At 42.4% G+C, this 27,593-nt stretch overlaps 1 protein-coding gene across 1 annotated transcript in view; it reads right to left on the reverse strand.

Moving 5' to 3' along the window:
• Positions 1 to 27,593, reverse strand: part of tmeff1b (transmembrane protein with EGF-like and two follistatin-like domains 1b) — a 228,004-nt gene that overhangs the window by 78,407 nt on the left and 122,004 nt on the right. The window contains exon 4 of the mRNA XM_072575758.1: positions 22,719 to 22,745. Within this exon, the coding sequence (XP_072431859.1) occupies positions 22,719 to 22,745 (27 nt within the window). The remainder of the gene's footprint in view (positions 1 to 22,718; positions 22,746 to 27,593) is intronic.

Genomic DNA, 27,593 nt, shown 5'->3' on the forward strand with positions numbered 1-27,593 from the left:
CAAATTAAGGAGAATCCAAAGAGTTTTTACAAGTACATTAAGAACAAAAGGGTAACGAGGGAGAGAATGGGCCCCTCAAAGGTGAGCAAGATGGCCTTTGTGTGGAACCACAGGAGATGGGGGAGATACTAAACCAGTATTTTGCATCAGTGTTTACTGTGGAGAAGGACATGGAAGATATAGAATGTAGGGAAATAGACGGTGACATTTTGAAAAATGTCCATATAACAGAGGAGGAAGAGCTGGATGTCTTGAAACACATAAAAGTGGATAAATCCCCTAGAACTCTGTGGGAAGTTAGGGAAGTGATTACTGGGCCCCTTGCTGAAATACTTGTATCATCGATAGCCACAATTGAGGTGCTGGAAGGTTGGCGAACATGGTACCACTGTTTAAGAAGGGTGGTAACTATAGACTGGTGAGCCTGAGGTCGGAGGTGGGCAAGTTGTTGGAGGGAATCCTAAGGGACAGGATGTACATGTATTTGGAAAGGCAAGGTCTGATTAGGGATAGTCAACATGGCGTTGTGCATGGGAAATTGTGTCTCACAAACCTGATTCAGTTTCTTGAAAAAGTAACAAAAATGATTGATGAGGGCAGAGCGGTGGACGTAATCTATATGGACTCCAGTAAGGCGCTTGACATGGTTCCCAATGGGAGACTGGATAGCAAGGTTAGATCTCATGGAATACAGGGAGAACTAGCCATTTGGATACAGAACTGGCACAAAGGTAGAAGACAGAGGGTGGTAGTGGAGGGTTGTTTTTCAGACTGGAGGCCTGTGACCAGTGGAGTGCCACAAGGATCGGTGCTGGGTCCTCTACTTTTCGTTATTTACATAAATGATTTGGATGTGAGCATAAGAGGTCCAGTTAGTAAGTTTGCAGATGACACCAAAATTGGAGCTGTAGTAGACAACAAAGAGGGTTACCTCCAATTACAACAGGTTCTGGACCAGATGGGCCAATGGGCTGAGAAACGGCAGATGGAGCTTAATTCAGATAAATGTGAAGTGCTGCATTTTGGGAAAGCAAATCTTAGCAGGACTTATACACTTAATGGTAAAGTCCTAGGGCGTGTTGCTGAATGAAGAGAACTTGGAGTGCAGGTTGATAGCTCCTTGAAAGTGGAGTTGCAGGTAGATAGGATAGTGAAGGCGGTGTTTGGTATGCTTTCCTTTATTGGTCAGTGTATTGAATACAGGTGTTAGGAGGTACAGGACATTGGTTAGGCCACTTTTGGAATATTGGGTGCAATTCTGGCCTCCTTCCTATTGGAAGGCTGTTGTGAAATCTGAAAGGGTTCAGAAAAGAATTAGAAGGATGTTGCCAGGGTCGGAGGATTGGAGTTATAGGGAGAGGTTAAATAGGCTATGGTTGTTTTCCCTGGAGCATTGGATGCTGAGGAGTGACCTTCTAGAGGTTTATAAATTCATGAGAGGCATGGATAGGATAAATAGACAAAGTCTTTTCCCTGGGGTGGGGGAGTCACTTTAAGGCATAGGTTTAGGGTGAGAGGGGAAAGACATAAAAGTGACCTAAGGGCAACATTTTCACGCAGAGGGTGGTACATGTATGGAATGAGCTGCCAGAGGAAGTGGTGGAGGCTAGTACAATTGCAACATTTAAAAGGCATCTGGATGGGTATATGAACAGGAAGGGTTTGGAGGGATATGCGGCAGGTGCTGGCAGGTGGGACTGGATTGGGTTGGGATATCTAGTCAGCATGAATGAGTTGGACGGAAGTGTCTATTTCCGTGTTGTACAACTCTATGACTAACTACGACACGGTTTCTGGTTTTGTGTCTGCACTAAAGGCCATGAGAAAACAGCAGCAAATGAGCCTGGTATAGCTAGCATGGCAAAAGACATGGCAAGGCAATGCAAGACAGGGATGCTGGAAGCATCCATTTGGTTCAGAATGAGTGACCTCTATTATAGCTGAAAATCTGTTGCTGGAAAAGCGCAGCAGGTCAGACAGCATCCAAGGAGCAGGAGAATTGACGTTTCGGGCATGAGCCCTTCTTCAGGAATGAGGAAAGTGTGCCAAGCAGGCTAAGATAAAAGATAGGGAGGAGGGACTTGGGGGAAATGCGATAGGTGGAAGGAGGTTAAGGTGAGGGAGATAAGGTGAGGGTGATAGGCTGGAGTGGGGGTGGGGGCGGAGAGGTCAGGAAGAAGATTGCAGGTTAGGAAGGTGGTGCTGAGTTCGAAGGTTGGGACTGAGAAAAGGTAGGGGGAGGGGAAATGAGGAAACTGGAGAAATCTGAGTTCATCCCTTGTGGTTGGAGGGTTCCTTGACGGAAGATGAGGCCCTCTTCCTCCAGCCGTCGTGTTGCTATGGTCTGGCAATGGAGGAATCCAAGGACATGCACGTCCTTGGTGGAGTGGGAGGGGGAGTTGAAGTGTTGATCCACGGGGTGGTTGGGTTGGTTGGTCCAGGTGTCCCAGAGGTGTTCTCTGAAACGTTCCGCAAGTAGGCGGCCTGTCTCCCCAATATACAGGAGGTCACATCGGGTGCAGCGGATGCAGTAAATGATGTGTGTGGAGGTGCAGGTGAATTTATGGCGGATATGGAAGGATCTCTTGGGGCCTTGGAGGGAAGTGAGGGGGGAGGTGTGGGCACAAATTTTGCATTTCCTGCGGTTGCAGGGGAAGGTGCCGGGAGTGGAGGTTGGGTTGGTGGGAGGTGTGGACCTGACGAGGGAGTCACAGAGGGAGTGGTCTTTTTGGAATGTTGATAGGGGAGGGAGGGAAATATATCCCTGGTGGTGGGGCCCGTTTGGAGGTGGCGGAAATAACGACGATGATACGATGTATATGGAGGTTGGTGGAGTGGTAGGTGAGGACCAGTGGGGTTCTGTCCTGGTGGCGATTGGAGGGGTGGGGCTCAAGGGCGGAGGAGTGGGAAGTGGAGGAGATGTGATGGAGAGCGTCGTCGATCACATCTGGGGGGAAATTGCAGTCTTTGAAGAAAGAGGCCATCTGGGTTGTTCAGTATTGGAACTGGTCCTCCTGGGAGCAGATGCGGCGAAGACGAAGGAATTGGGAATATGGGATGGCGTTTTTACAGGGGGCAGGGTGGGAAGAGGTGTAGTCTAGGTAGCTGTGGGAGTCGGTCGGTTTATAGTAAATGTCCGTGTTGATTCGGTCACCCGAGATAGAAATGGAGAGGTCTAGGAAGGGAGTCTGAGACAGTCCAAGTAAAGTTGAGGTTGGGGTGGAAGGTGTTGGTAAAGTGGATGAACTGTTCAACCTCCTTGTGGGAGCACGAGGTAGCGCCGATACAGTCATCGATGTAGCGGAGGAAAAGGTGGGGGGTGGTGCCAGTGTAGCTGCGGAAGATGGACAGTTCCACATATCCTATGAAGAGGCAGGCACAGCTGGGGCCCATGCGGGTGCCCATGGCTACTCCTTTGGTTTGGAGGAAGTGGGAGGATTGGAAAGAGAAGTTGTTCAGAGTGAGGACCAGTTCAGTCAGTCGAAGGAGGGTGTCAGTGGAAGGGTACCGGTTGGGTCGGCGGGAAAGGAAGAAGAGGAGGGCTTTGAGTCCTTTGTGATGGGGGATGGAGGAGTACAGGAACTGGATGTCCATGGTGAAGATAAGGCGTTGGGGACCGGGGAGCGAAAATCATTGAAGAGGTGGAGGGCGTGGGTGGTGCCCCGAACGTAGGTGGGGAGTTCTTGGACTAAGGAGGACAGGACCGTGTCAGCATCTGCAGTCCTCACTTTCTCCCTGATCTCTATTATAGCGAGCACACAGCCCAGAGACACATTCTGTTCAGTTCATGAACTGAGTGCGTGCCCCTGAGGACTGTGTCATTGCTACAGTCAGAATGATAGTCAGAAGGGAAATTTGCTTGAACTGCTTGGGAGGATTTAAACTAGTAAGGTGGGAGGGTGGGAGCCAGGGAGATAGCGAGGAAAGAGATCGATCTGAGAACAGAAGTGAGTCAAACAGTCAGGGACAAGGTAGGGCTAATAAATTAAACAGCATTTATTTCAATGCAAGGGGCCTATCAGGGAAGGCAGATAAACTTAGGACATGGTTAGGAACATGGAATTGGGATATTATAGCAATTATGGAAACATGGCTCAGGGATGGGCAGGACTGGCAGCTTAATGTTCCAGGATACAAATGCTACAGGAAGGATAGAAAGGGAGGCAAGAGAGGAGGGAGAGTGGCATTTTTGATAAGGGATAGCATTACAGCTGTGCTGAGGGAGGATATTCCCGGAAATACATCCAGGGAAGGTATTTGGGTGGAACTGAGAAATAAGAAAGGGATGATCACATTATTGGGATTGTATTATAGACCCCCAATAGTCAGAGGGAAATTGAGAAACAAACTTATAAGGAGATCTCAGCTATCTGTAAGAATAATAGGGTAGTTATGGTAGGGGATTTTAACTTTCCAAACATCGACTGGGACTGCCATAGTGTTAAAGGTTTAGATGGAGAGGAATTTCTTACATGTGTACCAGACAATTTTCTGATTCAGTATGTGGATGTACCTACTAGAGAAGGTGCAAAACTTGACCTACTCTTGGGAAATAAGGCCGGCAGGTGACTGAGGTGTCAGTGGGGGAGCACTTTGGGGCCAGCAACCATAATTCTATTCGTTTTAAAATAGTGATCGAAAAGGATAGACCAGATCTAAAAGTTGAAGTTCTAAATTGGAGAAAGGCCAATTTTGACAGTATTAGGCAAGAACTTCCAAAAGCTGATTGGAGGCAGATGTTCGCAGGTAAAGGGACAGCTGGAAAATGGGAAGCCTTCTGAAATGAAATAACAAGAATCCAGAGAAAGTATATTCCTGTCAGGGTGAAAGGGAAGGCTGGTAGGTATAGGGAATGCTGGATGACTAAAGAAATTCAGGGTTTGGTTCAGAAAAAGAAGGAAGCATATGTCAGGTATAGACAGGATAGATCGAGTGAATCTTTAGAAGAATATAAAGAAAGTAGGAGTATACTTAAGAGGGAAATCAGGAAGGCAAAAAGGAGACATGGGATAGCTTTGGTAAATAGAGTTAAGGAGAATCCAAAGGGTTATTTCAAATAAATTAAGTACAAAAGGGTAACAAGGGAGAGAATAGGGTCCCTCAAAGATCAGCAAGGTGGCCTTTGTGTGGAGTCACAGAAAATGGGGAAGATACTAAATGAATATTTTGCATCAGTATTTACTGTGGAAAAGGATATGGAAGATATAGACTTTAGGGAAATAGATGGTGACATCTTGCAAAATGTCCAGATTACAGAGGAGGAAGAGCTGGATGTCTTGAAACGGTTAAAGGTGGATAAATCCCCAGGACCTGATCAGGTGTACCCGAGAACTCTGTGGGAAGCTAGAGAAGTGGTTGCTGGGCCTCTTGCTGAGATATTTGTATCTTCGATAATTACAGGTGAGGTGCTGGAAGACTGGAAGTTGGCAAACGTGGTGCCACTGTTTAAGAAAGGCGGTAAAGACAAGCCAGGGAACTATAGACCAGTGAGCCTGACCTTGGTGGTGGGCAACTTGTTGGAGGGAATCCTGAGGGACAGGATATACATGTATTTGGAAAGGCAAGGACTGATTCGGGATAGTCAACATGGCTTTGTGCATGGGAAATCTTGTCTCACAAACTTGATCAAGTTTTTTGAAGAAGTAACACAGAAGATTGATGAGGACAGAGCAGTGGATGTGATCTATATGGACTTCAGTAAGGCGTTCGACAAGGTTCCCAATGGGAGACTGATTAGCAGGGTTAGATCTCATGGAATACAGGGAGAACTAGCCATTTGGATACAGAACTGGCTCAAAGGTAGAAGACAGAGGATGGTGGTGGAGGGTTGTTTTTCAGACTGGAGGCCTGTGACCAGTAGAGTGCCACAAGGATCGGTGCTGGGCCCTCTACTTTTATGTCATTTACATAAATGATTTGGATGCGAGCATAAGAGGTACAGTTAGTAAGTTTGCAGATGACACCAAAATTGGACGTGTAGTGGACAGCGAAGAGGGTTACCTCAGATTACAACAGGATCTGGACCAGATGGGCCAATGCGCTGAGAAGTGGCAGATGGAGTTTAATTCAGATAAATGCGAGATGCTACATTTTGGGAAAGCAAAAATTAGCAGGACTTATACACTTAATGGTAAGGTCCTAGGGTGTGTTGCTGAACCAAGAGACCTTGGAGTGCAGGTTGATAACTCCTTGAAAGTGGAGTCGCAGGTAAATAGGATAGTGAAGAAGGCATTTGGTATGCTTTCCTTTATTGGTCAGAGTACTGAGTACAGGAGTTGGAATGTCATGTTATGGCTGTACAGGACATTGGTTAGGCCACTGTTGGAATATTGCGTGCAATCTCCTTCCCATCAGAAAGATGTTGTGAAACTTGAAAGGGTTCAGAAAAGATTTACAAGGATGCTTCCAGGGTTGGAGGATCTGAGCTACGGGGAGAGGCTGAACAGGCTGAGGCTGTTATCCCTGAAGCTTCGGAGGCTGAGAGGTGACCTTATAGATGTTTACAAAATCATGAGGGGCATGGATAGGATAAATAGGCAAAGTCTTTTCCCTGGGGTCGGGGAATCCAGAACTCGAGGGCATAGGTTTAGGGTGAGAGGGGAAAGATATAAAAGAGACCTAAGGCGCAACGTTTTCACACAGAGGGTGGTACATGTATGGAATGAGCTGCCAGAGGATGTGGTGGAAGCTGGTACAATTGCAACATTTAAGAGGCATTTGGATGGGTATATGAATAGGAAGGGTTTGGAGGGATATGGGCTGGGTGCTGGCAGGGGACTAGATTGGGTTGGGATATCTGGTCGGCATGGGTGGTTTGGACCGAAGGGTCTGTTTCCATGCTGTACATCTCTATGACTCCAAGTGACTTGTCAGTGGATTGGAGATGAGCTATGAGAGTTCTTAGAGGCTGGCAGATGTCAAATGTCAGTGTCAATGTATACAAAGCGTATGTGGCCAATATTCACGGAGCATCCACATCCAACATTGAAAGTGATAAGCTAAATCTGCTTAAATGGGCTTTATGTCCCTGGGCACTGGCATCTGACATCTGCCAGCCTCATCTCCAATCCAACTACAGGACACTCCTACACTTCGACTATCATTGCAATACTGTAGCAAGGAAACTACATGCTCTGGCTTCCTTGTCGAGTCTTTCTGATGTTGACCTTGTTTGGAATTTGGGAGGTTAGCAAACTAAATATTGATGAGGCGAGTTAGGCTGTCAACAAAGCGTTTAACAGTCAATAATCCCAACCAATTGGCGACTCGCCACTGTCTTGCTAGAGTCTCACTACAATGCTTGTAAAAAGCATAAAAGATTGCACAAGTTGATCCTGACATTGAAATGGGCCTTTCTTCACATGTCACCCGATTCTACCACACATCTTGTCATTGACCATGTCATTCAGACCCCTGTAAGATTCTGTCCTTTGATGTATTTTGCTATTACATTGCTTACGTTGTGTATATATTCATCTGAATATGAAACAAAATCCAACATTTTGAGTGACTATGTAATATATGCACTGGGCACGACTGTTTTTCTCCATGTATTCATGTGGGCTAAATGTCTGGATAATAAGACAATCTAGATATGAGCAGTGATGTTTTGAAATTCTGAGAACCAGAAACAGTCATATACAGTTACAATTACACATCTGACCATACTGTTGGTCAATGCTACCCAGTCACACCAGTGATTGAGCAAAACATGTAAGTCCAATTATTTGAACCATTCAGCGGTTGCCAATTGATCACAAGGGGGATAGATCCAGCAGTGTAATGTCACCACTGTTACTCTGCTGTACATATTACAATCTGAATTTATTGTGGGAATATAATGTTTATAAATAACAGCCACTGCATGGAATTTGATTTGATGCTTCCTCTTACATTGTTAACCATTAATGAAATATGTCATGTTTGTGTTGTTCAAAAATTGACTCCTATTAAGTTGAAGCACACAACGCAACTAACCTACTTTAAAAAAGATCAATTCCTTTTCTGCTTCTCTGAAGCAGCAGCTGCCAAAAGGGGAGTTAGTTCATTTTTGATTTTCCTTGCTCAGATTTGTACCTTTAATGTTAATTTAAATTATTCTGAAAAAAAAATGAGGAGAGGACAAATCTCAAAGTTTCACTAAAGTGCAAGTTTATGTATCTTCTATGCATTGAATCTGACTTGCTGGCACTTATTGGATATTAGTATAGTTGTACATTGTATGTTAAAACACCAGGATCTAAACTTCCAAGGTGGCATTTGTATCTGTGGCTCCTGGCTGTGAATCCAGCATTGTACAGCGTCATTGTTTAGATTTAGTGGCTGCTGAAAACAACAGTATGGTGGCTGGCTGATTAACACGATGGAGGTACAGGGCCCAGAAAATCAAATGTAGGGAGCAGGCAGGCAGGATGTGATCTCAGCATCACATTATCACAGCATTTTTGAATAGGAGAGAGATCTGATTGAAGTTTGCTATTGAGTCTCGCACATTGCCATGCCAGCCACTGTGAGAACCCATCTCCCAGTGAAAGAGATCTCATTATTTTTTTGTTGCCTATGGACTGAAAATAATAAAACCAGACATGACTTAGAAAAAGGGACCACACAAGGATGTAGAAGTGCAGCTAACTGGAGCATGTGAAACAATGTTACTTCTGGGAACATTATGCCCAGACAAATAGGCATTACAAATTGGGTACGTTCAGGGTAATCTGCCCTGGCTTTCAATTCACACCCAATTATCATAGGTTCAGGAGAGCTCAGCACAGTAATAAGCCTCTGATTGGTCAGGTTTCAGTTTACTACAGGTTCTGTAAGGGGAGTCACAGAGAGAAGTAGTAAAGGGACCTCCTGAAGTTAGTTGTATCAATCTTTTGTCTCTTTCCTTTCTCTGTCAAGTTGCTATCCCCAATTTTCTACTGAAACAGCAGAATAAAAATATATTTCAAAATGCTAAAAGAAGTAGTTGTATAACCTAATGAAAACCAGAAAGACCCTGGCCCAGCAAAGTGACCAGGGAACTAAAGATTGATCATTACTGTGAGGCAATGTTGAGCCATTGTCAAAGAAGAAAAAGGATTGTGGAACCAATCCATCATGGTTTGTGATTTTCTACTGGTGATTCAGAACTGGCTATTTTTTTCTCCACTCAGAATATTTGTATTTTATCCGTTTTCCTTTGTGAGGCTGTGTTTGGGAAGTTTTATAAGGAGTAAAGGTGAAGTCACATAAATTAGAAATCCCATTATTTTACTGCTCTTGTTATAATTCTGAACATTACAATAAATAGTTAATTTTATTGTTACTGAAGAAAGCTTGAAGGGGTTTGTTGTTATCCTGGGTAGCAGTTGTTCAAAGGAAAGTTGGCATTCATGACAATTGCATTAAATCTTCATATTTGATAGGGCTCTGGGAATAGTGGGCTGTGATTTCCAGCACAATGCCCCAGTACGTCCTTACACCAGAGCAATAGCAGGTCAATAGGAAAGAACAGGAAGTTGTAAATCAGGTTCTCCTTCAGGCTACATTTAAATGAAGTGTGCTGCTTGTTCCTACAGATAGCAAGAAACCCTTCTGCCTGACCAAAGAGGCCTGGAGGGAGAGATATGCACAGTTTAGCCACCATGGGGTCCAAAAGTACATCTAGGTACAATGTTACAAGCTGATCAATAGTGGTTTCAAGTAAATGTGTTTGAGGGCTGCTACAAAGTTAAATGAAAGTAAGTAATGGCAGAGGTTGAGGTCACATGACTACAGCCAGCCAATATGCTGTGTGTTGCACATGCTAGTCACACATACACTGTGCTTTCTCCAAACAACCCTTTTCACCTTTTCAAAAACTAACAAATTGCACTTCCAAGTTACTCAATATCCATGGTCAACAAAGAAAATAATCTTTTTGAGAAAAATGCTTTGAGTGGTTTACGGTCAGACTTCTCTAGCACTTTGTCTCTCCCAAACAGATACTGACTAAAAAGTTCATAAAGACAATAGTCAAGAATTATTTTTCTATCTGAGATTAGCATCATTCATTTTGCATTAGCAACCTGAATGCAAATACAGCTGGTTCTTCCTGCATAAGGGTTGCTCCAGGTCTTGTCTTGTTGGCACCAGGCTACAAGGGAACCTTTGATGTCATAGTATCTCAGTACTAGGGTTATCATTAGTTGTTTGATTTTAGTGAAATTTGGTTCTCATTTTGAACCCCACTGCACATTCTTAGCAATGAACTTTTGTAGAGGTTAACATGCTATTAGCAAGTTAAACAAGACCTTTGCTAAATTGTTCACAAATTCAACAAGTCACTGCACAGTTTCACATCTACTGTACAGCCTCATCTGGAGTACTGTGTCCCTTCTGGTCTCCCTGTAACAACAGGATTTTATTAAATTGGAGAGGATTCAGAGAGATTCACCAGTACGTAGAGGATTTGAGTTACAAGGAGAGGCTGGATGGGTTGGGATTTTTCACTGGAGCATAGGAAGTTAAGGGATGACCCTTCAGAGGTTTATAAAATAATGAAGAGTATAGATAATGTTATTTTCCCTAGGGTGGGAGATTTCAAGACTGGGGCATTATTTTAAAGGTGAGAGGAGAAAGATTTAAAAAAGACACGGGGCAATTTTATTTACACGGTGCGGTTCATGTATGCAAGTGGTCGATGTGGGTACAGTTACAACGTTTAAAAGACATTTATAAAAGTACATGAATAAGAAATGTTTGGAGGGATATGGGATAAAAGCAGACAGGTGGGACTAGCTTAGTTTGGGATTATGTTCAGCATGGACTAGTTGGACCGAAGGGTCTGTTTCTGTGCTGTATGACTCTCTGTTGGTTGTAGCATCTCTGTTGTTATTTTCATCTTGTCAGGATACTTTTGCTGTCAGCACACAATCTAAATACTGGACTTCAGACATTTTCAATTGCATCTTCTTTTTGTTCACCTTCAGGTTCATATGGTGAGCTCTGTACAGCAGTCACACTAGTTTCTGATCTTGGTCTGAAATGGTTTCTTCCATCATACCTCTGTATCTATAGACTTGCAGGTAATTCACAATAGTTTCCACTCCAGGAAAATCACTGATTACTTTACACTATCTGCAGTGATAGTTTTCTGGAGCAGTGGAAATATCAAGCAGGATGTGCATCCATCCATGTCTCTTAAATGGCATTACAGTTTTAGTCAGAAAACTGCTGTTTTCATCCAGTTCACTTACCAGTACAGCTCTACACTCACCAGGTACTAAATACCTTTGCCTTGGCAGGTTAGGGCAAAATTTCTTTAATGGTTTATATGTGGTAGTAAGGTCTCTTAAAACCTTAATAATGCTCCTTTTGAGCTTTGCACACTTTCAGTTTTCAAACTTTTTTCTCTGCTGATATCCTGCTATTCACGTTGTAGGAGCTATCTCTTTTTAGATTACTCACCTTGTTTTCAGCTTTCCTGTTTTGTATTTCAGGCTAGACTTGAAAGAAAAGATTCTTGATTACCAAGGGGATGAAAGGTTATTGGGGATGGAGAGGTGAGGTTAAATGATCTGCTATGATCTTATTGAATGGCAGAGCTGCATCAAGGAGCTGAGTATCCTATTATTCCTTGTTACTATGTTCATATGTAACTCATGTTGTGTTGGTCCTATCTCTACTTTGAGATGAAATTCAAAAGGAGGGCATCCAGGTTCTGTAAAAACATCTTTGCTATCTTCGAACATCTGTCTGGAAGACAGTGCCCTGTAGCCCTGTGAAACACTGCAATTGTCTCCTGGCTCATGTAGAGTTACCAGTATGGTGGCTCAGTGGCTGGCACTGCTGCCTCACAGTACCAAGGACCCAGGTACGATTCCAGCTTTGGGTGACTGTCTATATGGAGTTTGCACATTCACCCCATATCATGTGTCGGTTTCTTCCGGGTGCTCTGGTTTCCTCCCACAATCCAAAGATGTGCTGGTCAGGTGAATTGGCCGTGCTAAATTGCTCATAGTGTTCAGGGATGTGTAGGTTAGGTGCAATAATAAGGGGCAAATGTAGAGTAATAGGGTAGGGGAATGGGTCTGAAAGGGTTACTCTTCACAGAGTCAGTGTAGACATTGAGATAGTGAGCAAAATCACTCATTTCAGCTGCAATTCAAACTTTCGACTTGCTTCAGCTGAGATGAGTGATTTTGCATTATTTAAAATTCCAGACCTTCGTTCTTCTCAATGTATGGGCTCTCAGCTTTATATGTCCTCTTCAATGAGTAACATTCCATCATATTGCTTGAAACTTATCTTTAAGGGTTCTCTTGGATCATCATCCTGAGTCATTTTGATCAGGTTTGAAAATCTCAGTTGAAACATTAGCGTCTACCTGACATTTCACAAATATTTGATGCTGTCCTGATGTGATGCAGATTTATAATTTATGATTATAGTTTTGACTCTTTGATTCTAAAGGGGTAAGTGGGTTTTTGGTTTTCAGTGCTGTGCAGGTGTAATTTTACTCTTTTAAGAAAAGACCAGAAAGTTACTGGAACAGGGAGATAAAAACAGTCTTTCCAAGAAGGCATATGCCTTAAGTTAAATGAGTGAGTAAGATACCTGGGGAAATAATTGTTGTACTTTTATGACCTACTGAAACAGAACCGGGGCTATTAGCTAGTGCAGTTCAGAAGATCTATTTTGAGTAAAATGGCACTTTTTAGTTTGTGATAATCTTCAGGCCATCAGGGTTGGAAGGAGGCCATAAACTATTTTAGCAGTCTCAAAGTAGTCAAAGACAGTGAAAAGTCAATGAATGAGCCTGTCTACTCATTTCAGGGGAGGGATGGAGAAAAGCACATTTTGAATGTGCAGAAATAATCAAAGGAAAAATAAATTATTACTTTTTCAGTTTAGCAGGAAATTTTCAAGTGAAAATGGGACTGATGTCTCACTGGGGTTGAGTATCTCTAAAGGATATTGGTGGGAAAAATTATTTAATCTTACTATACATATTTATGACAAGACCTTTCAAAACTGCCATTCATATACATAAAATTTTGTTTCCATTTTTCTTTCCTTTTGTGTTTTCTTGTCAGTCTTATTTGAATATATTCTGTGATTGGTCACCATGATACCTTCATTACAAAAAGAAAAGTTTTTTTCCAATGAGCTAGGTTTCACTTTAGGATCAGACTTGTCCAGTATTGCCATCAGCTGAGTTCATAGCAATGCAAGCATCATTCCATCAGTCACAAACCAATGAACCCGATGCTGCTAACTTAGCATGATATGGTGGACAGTGATTCATCAGAATTATCAATTGACATCTCTCCAGCAGACGTCTCTATTGTCTTGTTTTGTTTCCTTCTAGTTAATCACTCCTGTGCAAAAGGTGTTTCAGCTTCTTTCAGTTAAGGCATTGCTTTCCTCATGCTGGACTGACTTCCTATGCTTTTGTGTGATGTCCTGTGCATATTTAAATTCTGTCCTCTGGCCTTGATCTTCTGCAAACAATTCTTCCTTTTTACCAATGTGGTCTTTTTGTTTGGCCTGGAATGTGTCTCAGCCGGTCAAAAGTGAGGTCTGCAGGTGCTGGAAAACATAGTTTAGATCAGAGTGGTGCTGGAAAAGCACAGCAGGTCTGGCAGCATCTGAGGAGCAGGAAAATCGAAGTTTCGGGCAAAAGCCCTTCATCAGGAATAGAATCCTCTATTCCTGATGAAGGGCTTTTGCCTGAAACGTCGATTTTCTTGCTCCTCAGATGCTGCCTGATCCGCTGTAATTTTCCAGCACCACTCTGATTTAAACATGTGTCTCAGCAGGTCTGTCCTGTCATTATATACTCCAGGCGATGACTGTCAGCCTCAGAGCTTCTGCAATAAGTTTCTTGAGTGTAAATTTCACTTCTCTCAACAGTCATATTCTCAGTCAGATCACTTAAGCCTGAGAGAAACTCGGGATTCAGCTAGACATCTCAGCGCTGTCACAGACTGATCAAGAGTCTGTGGATGGCACAGTGGCTCTGTGGTTAGTACTGCTGCCTCATAGCACTAGGGACCTGAGTTTGATTCCAACCTCAGGTGACTCCCCCGCTCCCGTATCTGTGTGGGTTTTCTCCCACAGTCCAAAGATGTGCAGGTTAGATGAATTGCAGGTTAGGTGTTAGGTGCATTAATCAGAAAGAACTGGGTCTGGGTGGGTTACTCTTTAGAGATCAGGATGGACATGTTGGACCGAAGGGCCTGTTTCCACACTGTAGGGAATCTAATCTAATAGCTTTCCTCTCCCTGATCTTTGATACTGAACACATACCATTCATTAGTAACATCAGTATAGAATTCAAAGTAGGTCTTCAAAACATTCAAAGGCAATGAAGGAAGGCAAGAGGCTAGTAGTATTATTGTTAGACTGTGAATCCAGAAACCCAGGAATGTTCTTGGGACCCGGGATCAAATCCCACCATGGCAGATGATAGAATTTGAATTAAGACGAAACAAAATCTGGAATTATAAGTCTAATGATGACGATAGCTCCATGAACCAGAAAAACCAGTCTGATTCACTAAAGTCCCTTAAAGAAGGAAATTGCTGTCCTTATCTGGTCTAGCCTACATGTGATTCTAGACCCACAGCAATGTAACTGACTCTTAACTGCCCTCTGGGCATTTCACATAGGCAACAAATGCTGGCCTAGCCAGTGACACCCTCATCCGGTGAATGAATATAAGAAAACTTCTGCAGCCTGGCTTTTCTGCGCCTTATTGAGGTCTACGTTGTAAACCAGTTTGTAGCACTCTTTCCCCAGCACTCATAACAGACTGGCTACTCTGACTTGCTCAGGAATTTTTTATCCAATTCTGTAGCTATTTACAGATTTTCTTTTTGAGCTTAGAACGACTTCCAATTCTGTCTCATGTTTTATTTTATTTCTACTACAGTAAGGATTGAGTCGTTCTGACTAATCCAACATTTCAAAGTTGCAGACTATGGTTTACGTTTTCTTTGGTTTTTTGTTTTTGAAGTTGTTAGTTCACTTATAGCTTTGAAAATCCACTCAAACTCAGCTTCATACTGCTAACATAAACTCAAATGAAATACTTAAAAGCTGCTGCAAACTAATAGGATAGCATGTTCTAGACAATAGAGGCCAGGGGACAACGGCGAGCCAACTAGTACAAATATACAAATGCATTTCTCTAAACAATGATTCCCTCTACACAGAATAAGTGTAATGTAATGTGACAATGCAGTAGCTTTCCCACAACGTGCAATGAATCTCATTGATGGGAGGAATTGACCAGGTGGACAAAGCAATTCCGTGCCCAAGCAGAAGCTGCTTCCTGAGAAATGAATGTGGGTGACAGACATCTACCTCTCATATCTGCAGAATTTGGATGAGATATTAGGAAAACCCCCATCGTGAGTCAGAGGGACACCAGCTGATTAGATGGTCAGCTGTGCATTATGGAGGCTTTCCCTCCTTCCTGCAGGAGAAAAGGTCACAAAATGCAAGAGAAAGGGCAAAGACTGTATACTGGAAATCTATGTCATGACTGCTGTAAAGAAAGGGACATTCAAACTGCCAAGAATGCAGGGCAGCCAGTCACTGGCAGATTGTCAGACTGGAGTACAGTGCAAAATCGGGAAGAAAGTCTTAAACTTGGTGTCCACAGCTGGGCAGAAGGGAAGTGCACATCGGGCATTGATAGAAGGGGTAAATGGGAAGACATTGCCATGATCGTCTTTCTCCCATGCATTGTTTCTGTAATATGGACAGATGGTACACTCCTTTCACAGGGACTGTTTAGTCCACCCCTGAACAGAGGAGGCCATTGTAGAAAAATAAAAGCTGGAAGAATTTACAGGATGAAGGCAGAAGGTTAGGCCCATAAATTCAGGAACGGAAGGACAAAGATGAAAGGCGAGAGAAAACAGTGTAAGCTAAGACAGTGTATCTGAACACGTCTTTGAAGGAGATCATGAACACCATTAGGAATAGAAACCAATGTGATCTTTAGTGATCATGAACAAACTAGAAAACTAAAGTAAAAGACATAAAACAACAAGAACTACAAAGTCGTAGAGAATTTGGGATGTAAATAGAGGTATCAGATTGCGGCAACCTATCACATTGGTGAGGGATATGCACATGAAAAGACATCACGCTAACAAAAGGAAAATAGTGTGGAATTTGGAAAGCCAAAATAAAAACAGGAAATGCTAGAAAAAGCCAGTAGGTCTGGGAGTATCTGTCGAGAGAGAAACAAAGTTAAAATTTTGTGCACAATTTGATTCTTCTTCAGGGGATTTTACATACTTTAGATTGAAAATCAAGTAGAATGGACCAAGTATCCTCTGCATTTGAAATTTTATCTCAAAAATGTTAGCCTTGTTGCCATTAATCAAAGTAGGGCCGAACAAAAAGATGTAGTGGCTTCCAATCTGAGATGGAGAAATTGCACAGTCTAATAGAACAGCTAAATTGGCTTGACATCCAAATAAGGCCAAATGCTTGTTTTTAAATATTAGAATTGAGTACAAACATGAAAAATTCCAAGTTGGAAGATTTTATTTGGGAAATTAAAACAGTAAGAAAATTACAGATGAAGCATGGTGTTTTCAAGTTTCCATCTTAGGACAGGCTAAGAACATGAAACTTGCTTCTTCTGCTGTGACGCATTCTCAAGTACAGAAAGGTTTATAGTTTTGCTTGTGGGAAAGGAAGGTAAATGTTACCATTTAGCTTGGGATGCTAAAATGATCAGAAAAATCAAAAAAAAGCAACATAGGTGGCAACATGATTTGGAAATGCTGGTGTTGGACTGAGGTGTACAAAGCTTTCGGAGCGCTGCTTCTTCATCAGGTGGTAGGTGGCAATACTTGCTGTTGTTGAGTCAGCAGGTACAGGTAGTTCTGAGATAATGAGCACTTCAGCAGCACAATTTGGCTATAGTGTTGCTGAAGAATTAGGGAATGGCATTTTTGAAAATGCTTACCTCTGTTGGCAATAGTGGCAATAGTGCATTCCAGGGGGGATCGATTTGCATGTTCCATTCTGTGCATGCGCTGATGTCCACGTGGTCTTCGTGCTGTTCTGCTCATGCATGATGTCAGCTGCCAATGGGCAGCTTTCTGTGAGAGTTACTGTACAGAGCACAGCTTCCTTATGTTTTTTTAAGTGGGCTGTGTTAAATTTATTATTGTTGCATTAATAAATACGATTTCAACATTCACTCAAGCTGTGCTACAATTTGTGTTATGCTTTTGGGTGATTTTTGAGTGATACTGAGTATTCTTTTGCTTGTCTAATCCTAACCCCACTTTTCCCATAGGCCCCACTATTTCGATTAAGTGAGATTTTGCTGGAATGCAACTGTGGCATTACAGGAGAATTCCCGATGGTGATTTCACTCACCAAAAATACTGGAAGAAATTCTAAAATGGCATTCAGCAGGAATACTCATTGAGTTCAACACTGATAATAGATCCCAATTGGATAATATACAGTGGTAGGCTCAGAGCTGGGATCTCCTGGTTATTCTGTGAAGATGCACTGCAGCTCCTGGCTGTGGTCAGCATGGAGATGGAGTCCACTGGTTATTGGAGAGACGACAATGGAGCCAGGGGCTCCTGGTTGGAGGGCGACTGTGGGTCCAGCATTGGCAGTGGCAATGGCAAGGTGGGCCAAGCGGTGAAGAAATGGTGCCTGAAGAATGGCAACTCTAATGAGATTGGCACAGGCAGCAGAGGGATGGTGGAGGAGGGGTGGCACCACAGGCGATGGTGAGCCAGCTGAGGGTTCAGGGCAGAGCTGGTGGAATGACGATGGACACTCTTTCTGTTATGTCCTTTTTTTTCTTAAGCTACTCAAAATTGCATCAGATTTTGCTGACATTGAAGCTTTTCACTGTATTTGAATGTATTATTCACTGTAAACAACAATAAATCATCATTCATTCATTCAAAAAAACATGTGAATGAAAAATGACTGAGGATTAAACACTGCAGTTTTAAAACTGATGTTGGGGAATAAAGAAATCTCCAATTTGAAATACAGGTCATTCTAGTATAAAGCATGTTTTATTAACACAAATTGGCTACAACATCATTGATGAATTATGGGTGCTGTTTGGATAATGCAAACTTTCTACTGAACGGGTAGAGCAATTTTCTACCACGGTCTTGTACAGCATGATTTTCTATCGCACAGGGTTGCAGAGGAACGCAACTGTCTCATTATAGCAGAATGACCTGTAGGTGCATAGCAGTAGTCAGCTATCTGACTGTTTCAAAAAGAAAGGAGTAAGCTCTAAGAAATTGTTAGATATACTGGAATTAGGATGCTTAGATCTTTAATGTGTAAAAATGCTTCATTAGATTAGTTCCAGAGATGAAAGACTTGTCTTATGAGGAGAGATTGAACACTTTAGGCCTATACTCACTGAAGTTTATAAGAATAAGAGAAGATCTAATTGAGATATAGAAGATGCTAAACAGTATTGACAAAGTAGACATGGAGCAAATGTCTCCCTTGTGGGGCAATCTAGAACAAGAGATCATAGTTTTAGGCTAAGGGGTGGCAGATTTAAAACAGGAATGAGGAGGAATGACTTTTCTCAAAGGGTCACAAATCTATGGAATTCATTACCCCAGAGTGTGATGGACACTGGAACATTGAATAAATTTAAGGAAGAGATAGACAGATTTTTAATTAATAATGGGTGAAAGGGTTGTAGAGATTAAGCACGAAAGAAACAGAGTTAAGACTGAGATGTGATTAATCACAATTTTATTAAATGGTGAAATAGGCTTGAGGTTTGTATTGCAAACTACTGTTCCTAATTCTTATGCTCTTAAAGAAAAGAAACAAGGAATATAGTATGTTGCTATTTTGAACAGGTTTTTAAATTTTTACCGAGATGTAATTAGTAAATAAAAAATCATATCCATTATAATTTAATATGGTCAGAAGAGTGTCAGAGACCTAATGGAATAAGGAAAGAGGTGATGAATATATTAATTGAGTGGAAAATACCAGGAGCTGGTAATCAAGTGGTGTGAGTTTTATAGAATGTGGTTACTGAAATAAAGTTCTCACTAAAATGTGGACTTGGACTTTGTTAAAAGCCATTCATTTTCTAGTGTGTAATGGACAAATTACAAGGGATTACACTTTCAAAATTCTAAGCAATAGAGTTAGGAGAGAGATGAGGAGGAACCCAGAGAGTTGTTAGTATTTGGAATATGCTGCCTGAGAGGGTAATCGAGGTGGATTCCATCGGAGGTTTCAAAAGAGAGCTAGATATATATTTGAAAATGTTGAAGTTCAAGGGTTACAGAGATAGCACTGGAAGGTGGAACTAACTGGGGTAGCTCTTTCTGGAGCGGATACAGACACAATGCTTTACTGTAAAATTCTGTGATTCTTTAAGTGGGTAATGAAATAAGAACAAAAGTTGGAAAAGCAAGATGGGCAACACCTTTGTAACAGGGTTAACATTTTAGGTTGATGACCTTTTAGGCTGTGGTTGCTCTCTTTGAGGCAAAGGAGATTGCCGAGTGATGTTAATGATCTTTATCAGATTACAACTGATGACAACAGTATTATGGATACAATGTGAGATTTTAAGAAAAGAGATGCAACGGAGAATGAGGAAGAGCATTTTAATTCAGGAGACTCATTTGAAAGGCTATTGTGACTGAGGAGGAGTGTACAGTTCACTGGATTGTTCTGAGGGAAGCCTGCAATTAGTTGATGCATTACAAGGACTCCAGCAGGTATGCATTACATATGACTCCACACTATCCTCCCCTCCACTGGCCAGATGTGCTGATGTTTAATGTAACAATGACTTTCAATAACACTGACATTGGGTAACCACTGAGTCCTAGTTGCATGTTTTCCTGCCATTTTACATATAGTTCAGTGATGGTCTCTCTTGCCAGCCAAGGTCTTCAGTTGCACTCGTGTTCCACCATCTGATAGTAGTTCATGCGAGTCCAGAAAACTCTGGGATGTAACAAAACCTGTTTTCAGTTTTGCACTTGCTCCCATTCCCTTTGGCTTCCTTCCATGATTTGTTGCAGCAGTGATACTTCTAATGAATGGCCTACTCCCCTCCTGTGTTGCTGCTCCTCAGCTCAGGGTCCATGGAGACTGAAAGGTTGAGATCAATGTTTGCTTCAAACTCCTCTACAGGCCACTGCCCTGGCAGCGAACATTCACCATGTCTCGCTGATTTATCATATAACTATGGAATTGCACCTTTACTTGCCTTACTGAGATGCTGCAACCACTAATGCATTCCCCCATAATGCTGTCCCTCAGTTCTGCAGCACTGTCCTATTCCTCAGCTCTATGTTACCTTTCAGTTCCTTTTGGCCGTCTCTTAGTTCCTTTGCACTGTCTGAGACCTTGCCTGGATGCCAGCACCTTTAGATGGTTGATGATTAGAGGCCTGTGATCCCCTGCGCTGCACACTGAATTCATAAGTTATCATTACATTTCTTTCACATTCATGAAAATGTAACAGAACCACTTCTTTTAAATAACTTAATTGGCGTCCCGCTGTTTTCATGAAGAATTGCTAACTTGCTGCTTCCCCTATACAGCCATTATTTTCATTCATTCACAGGACGTGGATGTTGCTGCCTTGACCTGAATTTATTACCCAGGAGAAAGTGAGGACTGCAGATGCTGGAGATCAGAGTCGAGTGTGGTACTGGAAAAGCACAGCAGGTCAGACAGCATCTGAGGAGCAGGAGAGTTGATGTTCTGGGAAAAAGCCCTCCTGCTCCTCAGATGCTGCCTGACCTGCTGTGCTTTTCCAGCACTACACTCTAAATTGTGAGTTAACCACATTGCCTTGGGTCTGCAGTCACATGTAGGCCAGACCAGGAAGGATGATAGTTTCCTTCTCTAAAAAACATTAGAGAACCAGGTGGGTTTTTCCAATAATCAACAATGTGAGATTATTAGATGCTTAATTATGGATTTTTTTATTGGATTCAAATTCCACTAGCTGCCATGGCAGAATGTTGCCTGGTTCTCTGGATTAATGATCTAGCAATAATACCACTAGGTCAGTGCCCTCCCATATTACTGACTTGCACTGAATCAAACTTCCTCATATATTTTATACAGCAGTTTTCGTCAGGAAAACACAAATGATTCAGTGTTGCTCTGAACTCAACATGTTTGAAATCAGTTTCCATGCTCTTGTCACCTCCAATAAAAATTGTGAACAGGCAAATGGAACTGATTCATGTGAAACATAAAAACTAGGATGAGGAGTAAGCTGTTTGACACTTTGAACCTACTCTGCCATTCAATATAATCAGGCTGATGTTCTATCTCAAGGCCATATTCACGCTTTTCCTGCATATGCTTGATGCCTCTAATACCTAACATTTTATCAATTTCTTCCTTGAATATGCTCAGTGACCCAGCTTCCACTGCCCTCAGTGGATGCAAATTCCACAGGTTGACCAGCCTGAAGAAATGTTTCATCATCTCTTTCCTAAAAGGCCTACCCCATATCTTGAGACTGTGATCCTAGTTTTTGAATCATCCTCCAAGCATTTAGTTTGTTTATCACTGTTAAAATTGTATACATTTCAATCAGATCCCTTCTCATTCTTTTTAGCTCTAGTGAATACAGGCCCAGTTGAACCAACCTCTCCTCATATGAAAGTCCTGCCATCCCTGGTATCATCCGAGAGAACCCTTGCTGTTCTCCCTCTATGGCAAGTATAGGGTCGGGAGACCAAAACTATACACAATACACCATGTCCAGTCTCATTATTTGTATCGTAAATAAAATTTAATGGTTTATAATAAAGAGGTCCTTAATTTATGTCATAGATTCCAACGTTTGAACTTTTAATGCAATAGTCTGTGAATTTCCTCTAAGTTTAGCAAGATGCGTTCTCACATTTATTTTAAAGGTGCCAACATTTCTATTAAAGTTGTGGAGGAAGAAATTCAGGTGGCATGAACAGTTCATACTTTCGAACCAGAACCATTATACGGAAGTGTACTCTTGACATCTTTTTAACTTTTTCTCATGTTTCCATAATTAAAATGGTAAAATGACAGTGGATGCCAATTATTATCAAATGTGTGCCAAATGATTTAGATCTGAGATAACCATTTGCATTTTTAAATTATGTTATCACTTTCTGAGATGCATTTCACAGAAGTACTCATCACTAGTATTGTCTCTCATCATATGGATTGCTAATGTAGTATGTATTGGATAAGAAGTTATAAGCAGATTGCAACGTTTCACTGGAATCATATCTGGGAATGACACCAATATCATCAGACAGTGATTTACATTCTTGATCCATTTATAACTTGCTCAAAAAATTAAATGTTCATGACCTTCAGAAAGTTATGGAGATATTAGCAACCACTTGTGAAATAGTAACTCTTTTGAAATACTGAAGACGTCAATACATTCAATAGCAACAGAATCAATTCTTAACCTTTTTGAAAAGGCCATTGCTTTGTTAAATGTTTTAGTTTTGAACTCATAGCCAGATTGAATAGACTAAAAAAAGCCCACCTCAAATTATAAGAAATTGATAGGATCTAAGCTGTGTAGATGAATAAAAGGGAACCACTTGTGCCCTTCTCCCACTGCAACACTTTACAAATACCCAGCACTGTATAGAATTGTTATCTTCTGTTTCTACTTTGACTGCTATGAGGTTGACTTTCATACCTGAATATGTAATAAGATATAAACATACCTCCTTCTCCAGACCCAGAGCCATTTTCTAGGAAAAAAACACAGAAAACAGTAGTGAATTACTGTTAAACTTGAGATATTAGGTGTAATTTCACAAAATAATGTTAAAACAATACACAGGTTATCAATAGAGACTTTTTCTTTATAAATCTCAATCAGGTGCTTTAAAAGATATGTTATTGCTATAAATCAGAACATATCAAGGTACAACTATGCATCCAGGTGCCTGTTAGATGTTGTAATTGTATCAGCCTTCACCACTTCTTCTGGCCCTTATTCTATGCACGCAGCACGCTCTGCATGAAAAAGTTACCCCTCAGGTAACTTTTTAAATTGTTCCCCTCTCACCTTAAACCTATGCCCTCTAGGTTTGGACTCCCACACCCACGAAAATGACCTTCGTTATTCACCCAATCCATGCCCGTCATGATTTTATAAACCTCTATAATGTCGCTCCTCAGCCTCCAAGGCTCCAGGGAAAACAGCCCCAGGCTATTCAGCCTCTTCCTATAACACACACCTTCTAGTTCAGCAGCATCCTTGTAAATCTTTTCTGCACTCTCTCGAGTTCAACAACATCCAAATAGGAAGAGTTTAGAGGGATACGGGCCAAATAATGTTAAGTGGGTCTAGATTAGATTGTGATATCTGGTCTGCACAGACGAGTTCGACCGAAGGGTCTGTTTCTATGGTGTACAACTCTATAACAAGTTGTAATACAACTGAGAAGTTTGATCACATCAGAAACTACGATAGTGAAAACCTATCAAGTCTTGGAATGAGATAACGTGAACAACATTAACATTCATCCAGCCCTCTAATTCATATGGAGGAGAAAGTGAGGACTGCAGATGCTGGAGATCAGAGCTGAAAATGTGTTGCTGGAAAAGCGCAGCAGGTCAGGCAGCATCCAAGGAGCAGGAAAATCGACGTTTCGGGCATGAGCCCTTCTTCAGGAATGAGAAAAGTGTGTCCAGCAGGCTAAGATAAAAGGTAGGGAGGAGGGACTTTGGGGAGGGGCGTTGGAAATGCGATAGGTGGGAGGAGATCAAGGTGAGGGTGATAGGCCGGACTGGGGGTGGGGCGGAGAGGTCAGGAAGAAGATTGCAGGTTAGGAAGGCGGTGCTGAGTTTGAGGGATTTGACTGAGACAATGAGGAAACTGGAGAAATCTGAGTTCATCCCTTGTGGTTGGAGGGTTCCTAGGCGGAAGATGAGGCGTTCTTCCTCCAACCATCGTGTTGCTATGGTCTGGCGATGGAGGAGTCCAAGGACCTGCATGTCCTTGGTGGAGTGGGAGGGGGAGTTGAAGTGTTGAGCCACGGGGTGGTTGGGTTGGTTGGTCCGGGTGTCCCAGAGGTGTTCTCTGAAATGTTCTGCAAGTAGGCGGCCTGTCTCCCCAATATAGAGGAGGCCACATCGGGTGCAGCGGATGCAATAAATGACGTGTGTGGAGGTGCAGGTGAATTTGTGGCAGATATGGAAGGATCCCTTGGGGCCTTGGAGGGAAGTAATGGGGGAGGTGTGGGCGCAAGTTTTGCATTTCTTGCAGTTGTTCTTGCAGTTGCAGGGGAAGGTGCCGGGAGCAGAGGTTGGGTTGGTGGAGGGTGTGGACCTGACGAGGGCGTCACGGAGGGAGTGGTCTTTTTGGAACGCTGATAGGGGAGGGGAGGGAAATATATCCCTGGTGGTGGGGCCCGTTTGGAGGTGGCGGAAATTACGGTGGATGATACGATGTATATGGAGGTTGGTGGGGTGGTAGGTGAGGACCAGTGGGGTTCTATTTCTCTAGTTTCCTCATTTCCCCTCCCCCCACCTTGTCTCAGTCAAATCCCTTGAATTCAGCACCGCCTTCCTAACCTCAATCTTCTTCCTGACCTCTCCGCCCCCACCCCCACTCCGGCCTATCACCCTCACCTTGACCTCCTTCTACCTATCGCATTTCCAACGCCCCTCCCCCAAGTCCCTCCTCCCTACCTTTTATCTTAGCCTGCTGGACACACTTTCCTCATTCCTGAAGAAGGGCTGATGCCCGAAACGTCGATTCTCCTGTTCCTTGGATGCTGCCTGACCTGCTGCGCTTTTCCAGCAACACATTTTCAGCTCTAATTCATATGTACAATTTTCTATTGTTCTACTTTGAGTTTTGCTGTTTAGGTTTTTATTATTAGATTGCACTAATTTGTGCTGAATGAGTTTATTTCTTCTGGATCCAACAGATTTACTACAGTTATATTTCATTATGTAGCTTTATCTCCCTAGAACCAATGACAATGTTTCAGGAATACAAACAGCAAACTCCCTGACTCTAACTCAGGGCAAGAATTTGGTGTTTGACAAAGACAAAGCCAATAGCTCCTGGAACAACAGAGTGAACCCTGGGTAGTTTGACCTCCTAGGCCTCAGCTGTAAGTCAGTAGTCAGTCTCTGCTACTAATTCTGTAGAAAATGGCAGCTTGATGAGAGGAGCGGAACAATGTCGGGCAAACCTAAAGGAACAATCCCTGACATCCATTGGGAGTGGGTTTCAGGAAATTCATATGATGAGACAAGACTGTCACATATATGCTAGGCCAGGTAAGATTGGCAGATTTCAAGCCCTAAAGGACATTACTGAACCCATGGTGGGGTTTATTTTTACAATAACACGTTCATTGTCACTATTACTGAGATTAGCTTTCAATTCCAGGTTTTAAGAATTTAGACTTTTAATGCCCAGCAGCTGCCAATGAGAGACTTGAACCCATGACCCAGAGCATTAAGATGGCAGCTATATGACCAGTCCAGTGATAGTAACACTACACCCCAATCTCCCCATAAGAACAGTGAGGACACCATGATGAAATCTTTCTTTTTTGCAGCAATTCCTGATGAAGGGCTTATGCCCGAAATGTCGACTGTCCTGTTCCTCGGACGCTGCTTGACCTGCTGTGCTTTTCTCGCACCACTCTTTTAGAATTTAACTTTAGCAACTACGGTCCTCGTTTTCTCCCTGTTTTACTGTGTAGGCAAGCAATCTGTGGAAAAATGCAACATTGGGAAAACATACAGTTCAAAAGGGTTGCTACATTTGTTTCTGACTCAAACAGTTCAGGCTCCCTAAAAAAACAGTTGCTACATCACAGTCAACTGGAATTAGAAGACAGAAAAAGACAGACTCCATGCAGGAAATGATCGGTTATGCTTTCAATGGACTGCTGAGAGAGCAACAGAACCATACTGGCTCTGAGTAGTTGGGACTCAGTTGGAAGCCAAAATCAATTGAATAACTCTATGCAGTCAGATTTAAACCAGGTGGGTTGACTGATTAATCAAGGCATTAAGCTGAAAAATGAATCAGAGAATGGCTGTCATCTATTTTTGTTAAGTTCAAATGTATGTACCTGGCAGCTGTTTAAACTTAACACAAGTGCCAAGCAATGTTCATTCCCAATAAGAAAAAATCTTACCATTTTTCCCTGACATTCAATGTTATTCACATCTCTGAATCCCCCACTATCAACATCCTGGAGTTGCCATTGACCAGGTGTGAAACTGGACCAACCATTTGGATATTGTGGCTACAAGAGCTTGAAATTCTGCAATGAATAACTTCCATTTTTACTCTCTTACCCCTCAAAGCAGGGATGGCACAATGGCTCAGTGGTGAGCACTGCTGCCTCACAGCGCCAGGGACTGGATTTGATACCACCTTGGGTGACTGTCTATGTGGAGTTTGCACATTTTCCCCGTGTCAGCATGGGTTTCCTCCGGGTTCCCCAGTTTCCTTTCACAGTCCAAAAATGTGCAGGTTAGGAGGATTGGCCATGCTAAATTGCCCATAGTGTCCAGGGATGTGCAGGTTAGCTGGATTAGCCATGGGATATGCAGGGTTACAGGGATGGTAGAGATCTGGGTGGGATGCTCTTTGGCGGGTCGGTGAAGACTTGATGGGCCGAATGGCCTGCTTCCACACTGTAGGATACTATGAAGTTGAAAGTATGGTGGTGGGATACTCTCAAATTGCCTGCATGGGCTCAGCACCAACAACACCACCCAGAACAAAGCAGCCTGATTAACTGGCAGCTCATTCGCCACCTTAATCATTCATTTCCTTCACCCAATGCCCAGCATCAGTATATGCAAGCTAACCATCCCTGAAATGCACTGTAACAACTCACTAAGGGTCCTTCAACAGCACCTTCCAAACCCATGACCTCAACCATTCACAAGCAAAGGCACAGGAACACCACCGTCTGCAAGGTACCCTCAAAATCTCACACCATCCTAACTTGGAACAACACCCTTACTCTTTCACTGTTGCTTAGTCAAAATCCTGGAACTCCCTTGCTAACAGTACTTCACATGTACCTAACTCCCAAGGACTGCAATGATTCAAGAAGGTAGCTCAACACCATTTACTGAAGGGCATTCAGGGATGGGAAACAAAAGATGGCCTAGACAGTAAAAGATGAGAATTCAGCGTTCATAATCACCTTTAGTCAGAAACGTAAAGTATTTGATCCAACTCAGCCTGTGCCTAAGGTTCTCAGTATTACAATTGCCAGTATTCAGCTAATTTAATCCATGTGATGACAAGATATGGTTGAATATATTAAATACAGCAAAGTCTATGAACCTCAGTAAGATCCTAACTGAAGTACTGAATACCTGTACTCCATAACTACACTATTCTGTACACTTACATCAATCTGACCAATGTAAAATTAACCAGGTATGTTACCACCTTATCACAAGAAACAGATCCATCCAATCTGGCAAATTACTACCTCTTCAATCATTTCCAATCTATTCTATTCCCTATCATCAGCAGTGAAGTTGTTATTGGTAGTACTATCAAGTTACACTCTCACAGCAGTCAAGTCAAGTCACCATAG

Source organism: Chiloscyllium punctatum, chromosome 8, assembly GCF_047496795.1.
Source record: "Chiloscyllium punctatum isolate Juve2018m chromosome 8, sChiPun1.3, whole genome shotgun sequence".
Lineage (NCBI taxonomy): Eukaryota > Metazoa > Chordata > Chondrichthyes > Orectolobiformes > Hemiscylliidae > Chiloscyllium > Chiloscyllium punctatum.